This window comes from Eleutherodactylus coqui, chromosome 1 (genome assembly GCF_035609145.1).
Source record: "Eleutherodactylus coqui strain aEleCoq1 chromosome 1, aEleCoq1.hap1, whole genome shotgun sequence".
Classification (NCBI taxonomy): Eukaryota; Metazoa; Chordata; class Amphibia; order Anura; family Eleutherodactylidae; genus Eleutherodactylus; species Eleutherodactylus coqui.
Window position 1 is genome coordinate 316,572,543 of NC_089837.1, and position 11,173 is coordinate 316,583,715.

At 43.0% G+C, this 11,173-nt stretch overlaps 1 protein-coding gene across 1 annotated transcript in view; it reads left to right on the forward strand.

Moving 5' to 3' along the window:
- PTP4A2 (protein tyrosine phosphatase 4A2) overlaps positions 1-4,616 on the forward strand; it is a 28,472-nt gene extending 23,856 nt beyond the window's left edge. Inside the window, exons 4-6 of the mRNA XM_066575035.1 lie at positions 305-435; positions 1,836-1,910; positions 2,760-4,616. Of these exons, the coding sequence (XP_066431132.1) occupies positions 305-435; positions 1,836-1,910; positions 2,760-2,868 (315 nt within the window). The 3' untranslated portion in view covers positions 2,869-4,616. The remainder of the gene's footprint in view (positions 1-304; positions 436-1,835; positions 1,911-2,759) is intronic.
- The last annotated feature ends 6,557 nt before the right edge of the window (positions 4,617-11,173 follow it).

The window sequence follows — 11,173 nt, forward strand, 5'->3', positions numbered from 1 at the left end:
TTGCACTAGAGACTGGCACTTCAAGTGAGACTCCACCCAGCTGTGGCTGCCAATAGCTGCACGAATTTGCCAACCTTATCAGTAAAATCATTAGTAACCATGGCTGGATGAAATGACAGCCACAAGCTGGTACTCTAATGTGGGAACACAGCCTAAAGGTGAACTGCAGCTCACATAGTATTTCCTGCTTTTGGCCAATCTGTTAACTTTTTTGGTTTTCCATTAGTTATTTTGGTGTATTGTTAATAATTTTGCTTCCTACTTACCTTTTTCTTTATACTACTTCTGTGACTTTCCCATCTAGGACTGGCCGTTTGATGATGGCGCACCACCTCCTACACAGATAGTAGATGATTGGTTGAATCTCTTAAAAAACAAGTTTCGTGAAGAACCAGGGTGCTGCATTGCAGTACACTGTGTGGCAGGACTGGGCAGGTGTGTACATTGTCCCATTGTATTATCCAGATATTTGGGAGGGAGGGGGTTGCATAACATTTATAAAATATGAAAATTGGTAATGTGTATGTAGAGGATATTTGATTGTGACTCTACCATACACCCTCCTGTATTTTGTACCATTTTAGACTCCATGTGTTCTTTTGCATTCATACAGTATTTTTAAGATTTCTGTTTTTTAAAGGGGTATTCCGGGCACAGACTAACACTTTACAATTTAATGTAATAGAAAATGAAGAAAGTAGCTAGGCCAGGCACAGTGAATTTATCTGTCACGTGACCCTCCACCTAAAAAATATCTCCACTTCCTCTGACATCTTGTCCGCATTTGCTACTTCCTCCCCGGTCCATAGCCTCTAACATCCTGTGAGCAGTGCATGATGGGAGGACAGGAAGCACTATTGCTCATGTACAGATCAGAGTGCCGTAAGCTCCTGTCTGTCGGCTTCAGCACCTTTCTCAGCACTGTGAGAGGTAGGTTGGTGCTGGTAAGTTGTAGGACCGGTGAGCTGTGGGCGGAGCTACAGAGCTGGCGGTAAACAAGCTCTATGCATGCTGGGAGTTGTAGGTAACAGTCTGCTGCTGTGTTTACTGTGAAAGTGATGCATATATACACAGCGGCAGACCGGTGGCTACATGTGATGAAGAGGGATTCGGATAAAAGGTACAGATGGCCACTACATAGCTATACCTACTAAATATCAGCATTTGTAGAATTTCCATTTGGTGCCCAGAAAACTTCTTTTAAGCCCGAAGCGGTGTATTGTAGTTCTGTATGACTGCTTGCGGGGCACGGCTTGGATGCGTGTAGGATAATGTCAGACAAAGAAATTGAAGCAGCATCTGGTGGGTCTGTGATGGATAATTGGTGTGCCATGGATCTGTTTAATTAGCATACAGCAGTTATTATACCAGAGCTGGCAGCACTGCCTCGTGGGCACAGGGGGCTCTGAGTGTTTGTAGAAGGGGATGTGGCAGGACTCAGACTGGCAGCTTGGTAAGATGCAGATGATAAAGTGTCTGGCAGCAGGAATGAAGAGATCTGTGGCCCGGGCTGCACTCATTCTGATGCTTCTCTGCAGTTGACTTTATAGGATGTTAGCAGAAATCCTCTAGTCTGAAGGGCGGTATGCAGGGTGCTTTAACCCTTCACAGTACGCTGGTGTATGTGAAGGAACACTAAAGTGTCAACCATTTACATGTCGCTTTTTAGACCCAGCCAAATGATAAAAAAAGGGCAGTCAGGCTGAAGAGCAGATGTGTCGCATTAGATGTACTGCGCTCAATTGTTTTTAATGGAATGAATCCTCTTTCCCTGCGCCTGCACGGATCCGGTCTGACTTGTACATACCACTAATCCTTGCACTGTTTCCTTGCAGGGCCCCGGTGTTGGTCGCTCTAGCGCTGATTGAATGCGGGATGAAGTATGAGGACGCCGTGCAGTTTATCAGGCAGTAAGTGAGCTCATTACCAGACGCTCTCTCCTTCGCCCTCCCCGTCTGGCTCTGACGTTACCTCCTGAGACCTCTGCTCCTGGTAAACAAGGCTCTGCAGAAGCTGCTTATTAAACCCTTTTATTCAGACGTGCCTTGCTTAAACAGGGGGGCGAGGATCTTCCTGGAGACGTGGAGCTGCACCACCCGCTCCGATGTGTGGTTGGCTGCTGTGTATGCCTCGTACATTAGCTCTGACGTTCTACAGCCAAATCCTTGGCTTATCTTAGAATACACAATCTGTTTGTCGTATACACATCCACAATTCTGGTCCAATTTGAGTGAAATTTTGCATGAGTGTTTTTCAGCACCTGCTGGCAAATACTGGCGGAATTAAAAATCAAAAACTCACCAACTTTCCCTGTCATTTTTGTTGCCAGTAGCAACCAATCACAGCGCAGCTTTCATCTCGTATACCTCTGAGGTAACATAAAAGCTGTGATTGGTTAATATTTCCTATACCACTGCAGTAAAATGAAAGCTGTGCTGTGATTGGTTGCTACAAGCAACCGTTTTTTTTTTCTTCCAGACAGCTTTCATAGCGGTGCTGGGCTCATTGTTGTAGCCCACTTTGTATATTCCGGGACGGTTAGTCATAAAATCGATGTGCAACGCACCGGTATATCATAGTATAAGCTAAATGTAACCGTTGTAAAAACATTTTCTTAAACCTTTCCATATATTTGTGGTTGCTAAGAAATTGGCATTGAAGTCCATCTTGGCTCATGAGTTACGAATTGTGTTTTCTCTTGGAGACGGTGAATACTTGCTAAACCAGGTAGTTTTAATTTTTTTCTCCCCTGCTGTTAGGAAAAGAAGAGGAGCGTTTAACTCCAAACAGCTGCTTTATCTGGAGAAGTACCGACCTAAAATGCGCTTGCGATTCAAGGATGCCAACGGCCATTGCTGTATGCAATAGAACGCGAATGGAAACAACCAGCCGACCAGACTCTTGTGACCAGGGCAATGGATCAAGTTGAAGAATAAAAATAAAAATGTCCAACATCCGTAGACTGGTCTCGCCTCCGTCCCATCAAATCCAAAACCACATTAAGTGCCATGATAGGCAAAAAAAATAATCACAGCAGGCTTTTACACTTTTTATTTTCTTCTCCCCCTTCAAGCTTCATTTAGTAGATGACCATACGGGAGAGAATATAGGTCCATGTGCAATTCACCTTCAGTGTCCCAATGTACCTGGGGAGAGCTGCAGAGGACTGGTGTTGCTGCCATGTGTCTTTGCTCCAGTATTAAACATCAGCAGGGCACCAACATGTATTTTAAGGACTTGTATAGAGGGTAACTGCAGAGCACATACAAAACACCTGTATTTAGGCAGAGGATACCGGGGTGGTTGACTGGACCAAATGAATGTGATGCTGGCTTTTTTTCCCTTTCCTTCGAAAATGTTAGTGCAGGTGGGTGAGCACTTTATATGTGGGTTGTTTTTAGCCAATTTCCAAAAGGTTAGTCCTGTCTGCTGTGTCTACAGCAGGTGATCCAAAGTAAGGGATACAGGTGATGGAGAGGAGTACTGCTCAGGGCCCTTCACATCTCTGCTGCCCCCCACAGCTCTAATGATGCTTTGTTTGAACACTGCCTCTAGCCTTAAGCCAAATCCTTTTTGCTATCTGTTTTTTATGGCAGCTAATAGTCCAAATAACATTAAAATACGTCTTCTAATCCTCCCTCTCTTTAAAACAGTTTCACGTTCAAAATGGCATTTATTAAAGGCTGATGCCAAAAAAAATGGGTGCATTTGTGAATTTTAGAGTTGCAGCCATATTTTGCACTGTCTGTATCTAAGCTGCTGCTTGAGACAAGTTTGTGTGCGATTTACATCTCAAGCCTGTCCATTTCCTTTTTTTTCCCCCCTTTCTCCTTTTCTTGGATTTGCTAGCTGCAGTCTAATATAAAATGTATTATCTGTAATCCACACGGTATGGGGTAACAGAGCTTTTTGTTATAACTTCTAGTTAAATTATCTTGTGCCGTTTTACCTTTTCGGCAATCTGAATGGGATTTAGTTTATTAAGCCCATTCTCGTTAGTAATAGAAAGCTGCTGTTTTGTATTCCAAGTCAGAAATGCAATCTTATAGCAGAGCCTGACTAACAGGGCTGCTCCGTACATTAAGCAGTGCAGAATTTGTGTGCCTCAGACTCCTATCCCCAGTTCCTTGGTGAATACAAGATTGTATCATATGTGCAAATACATAAGTTTTAATGTTGCAGTGGATCCTTACACTGTTCGAAAACCTTATGGACTTGAAAGAAAATATATTGCTGCTCAAAAACATCAAGGGAGTGATGCCTATGTACTTGTATGTGATATCAGTCATGCAGGTGGTCTAGTCCAGAACTGGCTGCATATTTTCTACAATAACTATGCCCACTTTAAATTCGAACTAGTCTTCTCCCTTGTACTTCAGACAGTGGGAAACTTGTGCCTAAATCCCCCTTTATTCCCACTTGTGAGGCATTATGTCATGCAGGGGTCGATTAACAATTTTAAAGTCCAATGTAACTTTTCACACTGTTTCCTGCTTCAAAGATACATTGAGTGAAGGAGGTGTCGAGACAGAAGTGATCTAAGTGTAAATCATTAAGTGCTGAAATTTCCTTGATCTCATGACATATATGTTAAATAAAATATTTTACACATTCTATGCTCCAGTCCTTTTTATTGTATTTTAATATTTTTTTATTTATGTGTACATACTCTGGATACAGGTACCGGCATTAAATATTGATGAATTGTTTTTAAACAGCTCTTCTCAAATACACCAAGATGACATGCATGCTATATAGTGCTCAGAGACCTGATGGGTCATGACTGCGTGCCGCCATGTAGCACTCACCACAGTGTAAATAATGGACTTTCTAAAGTGACTTAGTTGTCTGTAGCAACCAGTCAGGAGTCTCGTTTTTATTTTCTTAGTACCACACTGTTCAGAATATTAAGGGAACACGAGGCCCTTTTTAAATATGTATCCTTAAAAAAAAATCATCTAAATAGGTGAAATTAAACGATAATTGTATAGTGTAAATGGAGTCAAGGATAACAAATTTGTGTGCTTACCATTCATAGTTCATGTCGTGTAAGGATAAAAATCCTGGTTGGCTTGTTCAGTTTAAATACCGATCAGTCATTTGTTCTTATTCACTGGTACAGTCAACGATTTATCTGCCTGTGTAAACAGGATGCACGAGTGAGCTCTGACATTGTTTGCTCCTGCAAATGATAAATTGTTAGGTGTAAAAGGACCTTTAAGCATCTCAGTATAACCCGAAGTCACTAAAGCTTCAAGGATATCAATCTCTCTATTTAGAAAGCATAAGTGATTGTGACTCAATTTCTCCTGCTTTGGTGCAGATAAAAGATGCCCTGGAGAGGCAACAGCAAGACAACCCCCCAAAATGGACTGGGTTTGCAGGTAGTGGCCAGACAATGACTGTTTATCCTTTCTGAAAGATTCTTCTCTAGTTTTGCTTGATGCCAGTTTCCTTGGAACTACTGGTGGTATCTGGAGCCCAATCAGGTAGTCCTGCTCCTCGACGTGCCATCACAAGGTGGCTTGCTGTGTGTCTCAACAGGCTCAAGCATGGAGAAGATAACAGGCAATTCCACAAGATGTTGACAAGTCTCTAAAAGAGCATTAATGGAGGATCAGGATCGGTATCGGCTACTTTGTGCAAGGAGGGGCACTGCCAGAGCCCTACAAAATGACCTCCAGCAAACTCTTGGTCTGTAGCTTTCTGACCAAAATGTTAGAAACCGACTACAAGAGCACCCAACATGTTGCAGTGGAACTTGTACTCACAGCTCAGCACTGTGCAGCTCGTTAAGCATTTGCAAGAGAACAGAGCAAAATCAGCTCAATCGACAGTTTGAGTGACCGTTTTGAGCGATCATCTTTGCACAACTCTTAGCTACTTAAAAGTTAATGCAGGTGGAGCGAAATACTTCCTTGATGGCTCAGAACAAAGCAGCTGTTTTTGTATATGCAAATGGCTGCATTGTTCTCAGAGCTTTTCAGCTGAAAGAATACCATCAGCGCCGCCTGGTGAGAAAATCAGCATGCGGCACTGATAAGAGTCATCCATGATAAGCTAGAAATCACTGATGAATGAATGGTGCACAAACTGCGCACTATGGCAGCGTGTTTAGACGCAACTGTTATTGGTCAAAAGATGGCTTTTGAGTGGTGATCGTTGTCTAAATGGGCCTTAAGTCACATTTTGAATTTCTGTGGTGAAATTCATGCAAGTTCTGTTTTAAATGGTTTTCTTTATTAATTTCTTCTTGAGCAGTGTATTTACAGCATGAACTAAATGGTAGGTTCTAATTAAGTACGTTTATAAAATTCTAGTGTTAGATTTTGCCAAGTCAGTTGTAAGTTTTATGAAGTAGAAGCCACTCGGCCATGAAGTACTATAGCTCACACGTTTTCAGAACTGCATAGCCTGTATAAATAGTCTGTTCATGACATATTCCAAAGTGCCTCTAACCATTAATGCTGGTTTGGCTGGAGCATTATTGGAGATTTCTAGAGTAGCCCACAATGCTAGCTGTTATCAGCGGTTTAAAAAAAAAAAAAAAAAAATTGTAACTTGGTACGAAAGCAGAGGAAATGCTCAACATCTGAAAGTTTTAAGGTCTAATCTGGGTTTGATAAAGATGCTAGACTGTTTCCTGACAATGTGTAGAGCTAATGCAAGTTTTGATAGAGGAAGAATAATCATTTTAATCCTTTTTTGTGATGCTCAACACACGTGTCTTCTGATATCATATGATATGCTTTCTGTGAGGAATCTGAAGCTTGGCTGTCATTGGACCTTCCAATAGGACAATGATCCCAAGCATACCTCAAAGTCTGTCAAGGCTTTGTTTTGGAAGAAGTCCTGTAGGTTCCGGAGTGGCTGTCAGTCGCCTAATTTGAACCTCGTAGAAAATCTTTGGTGGGATTTGAAGACACTGGTTGCAGCAAACATAACCGAAAATATTAAAAGGAACCGGTCACCATCTCCCCCCTAAAACTAACTTCACGGGCTGCCAAAGGATGAAGAAAAAGTCAATTCTAATGCCTTCTTTTCATAATGAGTCTACCTCTGCAATTAGGTTCAAAAGTTCTCTATCCCTTGCTACATGCAAATCAACCGAGAGGAGTTATGCTGATTCATGAGTTGCCAGGCTTAACCACAATTCTTTCTCTTAATAGACAGTTTCTTGTGTATTAGCTGATGTAATGAGCTGTCTATAAAGCTAAAAGTGGTATGGTTAGCATGGCCCCTCATGAATCAGCCTGACTCTTCTTAGCCAGATGTCTCTTCTCTTTTCACTTGCATATGGCACAGAAACCATTTGGAACCTGATTGTGGAGGTACATTGGCTCTGCCTGATATCGCATTTGTCAATGTGGTTTTGTTTTTAAGGCAAAACTGCCTTGCCTGTGTGCAGTCAGCCTAAGGTCTTATTCAGACAACCATATTAACGCTGGTCTTTAGCCGCCTTAACCCCTTAATGACTCCCCATTTGAATTCACGTGCTAGGTGTTTGGGCTTTAATCTACAGGGCCATAAAAACATGCTTGCCCTGTAGAGTAAAGCCATGGGATCTATATGTGACAGTTCCCTGCTATCAGCTGGCAAACGTAGCCGAGAGCCTGGAGCTGTCATCAAGGGTCGCAGCGTGTGATCGCTGTTAACCAATGGATAACAGTGCTTGTATAAAAGTAAAAAAAAAAAAAAAAAGTTGAACTTGCATCTCCCCTCACTCTCCTCCGTGATGTCCCGCAGCGTTCTGGTCCTGCAAGGGCCTGACGCCATCTTCTGCGCATGTGCGCCAGATGAAAAATATCGGGCACATGCGCAGAAGTCCAGGGAACCCGGGCAATTTACCGTCAACCATGGAAACTAAAAAAAAAAAAAAAAAGTTAGTTTCTTCTCCCCTCAAGGATTGTCTCTGTGAGGGGAGATGAAATGGGTGCCTAAGGCCCCCCGTGATCGTCTCTTTATCTGCAGACCTTCCCTGGCTTCTGTGCATGCGCTTGCTGGCAAAATGGCAGAAACATGCAGAAAACCCGGAGAGGACCTGGGAAATTAAAAATCTCCTTCTTACTGGCTACCAAAGGTAGCTGAGAGCCTGCAGCAGTGACCAGAGGCCTCGTTGAGCGGGCCCTTGTCGCGGGATAAAAAGGTAGCGATCTACCTTAGACCGGATAGGAATTGCGGATGCCCCATGCGCTTGACACAACTCCGCTTACATTAGTGTCAAAATTATGTAATCCACTCACAGAAAAAACAACGCAGCATGTTCTATTTTACCGCAGATATCGGCAACATAAAGCCCCATTGTGCTCGATGGCTGTGCATATACCTGCAGCCTGTATGCAATTACATTGTGTACGGACTGCGGGTACCCATCTCATCGCTAAGCAACGGTGTAGTAAATATAAACAAAACAAGGTGTACTCTGCATGACCGCCTGTGTGAGTACGCAGTACATTACATGGCTGTACGCAGGGCCACAGCCGGACTTACTACTGGGATCCGCCACAGGCGGATTCCACATTTTGCCGTGTGAGTCCGGCATTATTTAGATCGCTACCTGTAATGCCTTTGCAATTTCCAAGACTCCCCGGGAACGCTCAGCTTCCTGCGGTTCCAGGAACAGCTTGTTTAACGCCTTCTGTGTGAGACCGCCGCGCCTCAGCAAGATTACGAAGTTTCACAGAGCGCAACTTTCTACACCCCATCCATGCCACTGAGGTCAAGAAATAACACCCCCCCCCCCTCCTCCCACATGCTTTATAATTTTGCAAAAAAATGGATTAGAATGCTCCATACACTCCTAGATAAATGGGCTAAGGGGTCTAGATTTCAAAATAGGGTCATTTTTGGAGGGTTCTCTGTAGTTTTGGCAGACTAAGGGCTCTACAAGTGTGCTATGGGGCCTGAAATCCACCGGCTGCTCCTTTCGGTTTGGGCCCCGTTGTGCATACAAACATAATATTAGGGCCACAATGGGTATGTTTCTGAACACAGGACAAACAGGAGCATCCATTTTGGGATACAAATCCTCATTTTCATGTGCACTATAGAGAAAAAAAACTGTCCTTTAAAATGATATATTTGCAAAAATATGGTATTTTATGTTTTCTCCTCTAAATTGCATTAACTCCTGAAAAAAAAACTCTGGTATCAAAATACTCATGACACCCCTTAGTGAATACATAAAATGGGATCATTTTGGGGGGTATCTATCATTCTTGGCTTAGTGTAGAAGAACAAAATGTTACTCAAAATGTTAATTATTGTTAAATTCGTATGCCTCCTAAATGGTTAAAATAAAACTAAACAGATAGAAATATATATCTTTGCACATATTTGAGAAAATGTGAAAAAAAAATTATTTTTTTTTTCAAAGTTTTCCCAATTTTGGTGCTTTTAATAAATATACGCATACTCTGTGGGTCTTTTTTTGCTACCAAGAAAAATATGTGGCAAAAAAACAATGTCAGAATTACGTGGATATGCAAAACCTTTACGGAGTTATGTTAAAGTGACATATGTCAGATTTCCAAAAATTTGGCCTGGTCATTTAGGCCTCAGTCAGACGGGCATTTTTTCGCGCGTTTTGCGCATTGCATGTCGGATGCGCATGCGCAAATCGCGTGACCGGAGGCAAAAAATCGCGGGAAAAATCTACACCTACCCGCGTTTATCGTCGCTGCAAAACGCCCGTCTGACCGGAGAAAAATCGCCGTGCGCATCAAAATGCGCATGAAACTTCGTCTGACCGGCGAAAAAAATGATTTTGGTGCGCACATAAAACGGCGAACGCAGATAGGCGCGATTTGCGAATCGTCGTGTCCTATAATTTTTCGCAAAAGCGGACATGTGACCGATATCATAGCGAACTATTGGTTCTATATATGCGCGAAACGCATGCGCAAAACGCGTGAAAAAACGCCCGTCTGACTGAGGCCTAAGGTGTAAACAGGCGTGGTCACCAAGGCGTTAAAAAAACACCCAAAAATCGTGACCATCCAGAGCATTGGATTCCATTGTGTTTATTCAAATGAACAATTTTTGGGCGTGTTAAAAAAAAATAAATAAAAGATAAAATCGCGCCAGGAAAAATAGCACATATGCAAGCGGTTTCAGACACTTATTTTATACGCCGCATCAAATGATAGATCTTGCCGTATCTTTTGCTGAGATAGGCTAGAAGCTCATAGGCTTCAATGGGAGAGGGGAAAAAAGGGAGGAGGGAGTTACCCTGCGTACAGAGGTGGGAAAATAACACAGCCTGCCCAATTTTACCCATTATTAGTCATTTTGAGTATGTTACAGCAATTGATGGTTTTCTTCTTTTTTTTTTTGCCAATACACAGCAGCAGCCGCGTGAATGGCTGACAATACGCGGCTTAAGTTCGGGACTCAATTGCAGCAATTATTCATTCATGAGATTTTACGGCACGTATGGGCGAACGTAAAAAAGCATACAGTCGTGTGAAGGAGGCCTAATGCTGAGATTTCCCTCTGCCTTCTTTCAGTATTCTGTGCTATCGATCCCTTGATTCATCAGCACAACATCACGTGACCAGCAGAGCCAGTACCATCTCTGCTGGTGTCTGGCTATGCACCATGTTTGCAGCAGGTCAGCCGCAAAAAAGTGCTCTACTAAGGCTGCCTGTCCACGGGCGTTGCAGTATCCCGCTGTGGATCTCCGCCACTGGAGCTGCCGCCCGGGAGCAGGAGCCTGCGGACAGATCTCCGCGGTCAGTGTATCTGACAGATAAGCTGACCGCAGAGAATCACAGCAATTCACAGCATGCTGCGATATGCTGGCCGTGAGTGGAGAATCGCTATGGTTCTGCACTCGTGGACAGGCGGACTGCGCTTTTCCATAGCAACGCTATGGAAAGCGTGCATTGTGTTCCCCGTGGCCGGATTATTGCCGTGGGGAACGCAATCCAAAAACGCCCGTGGACAGGCAGCCTAAATAGTAAAGATGTTTGTCGTGAAGGGGCTGTAGAATTGTGAAATTGCGGTAGTCAAAAAATTGCACTTTTTGTGTTGAAATTGGATAAATGACTGGTTAGTTTGAATTGTTCTTGACTTTTTTTTTTTCTTTTGCAAACTGGTGAAAGTTTGTAAATTTGGCAAATAAACCTAACTTAAAGGGGTTGTCTCGCGGCAGCAAGTGGGGTTATACACT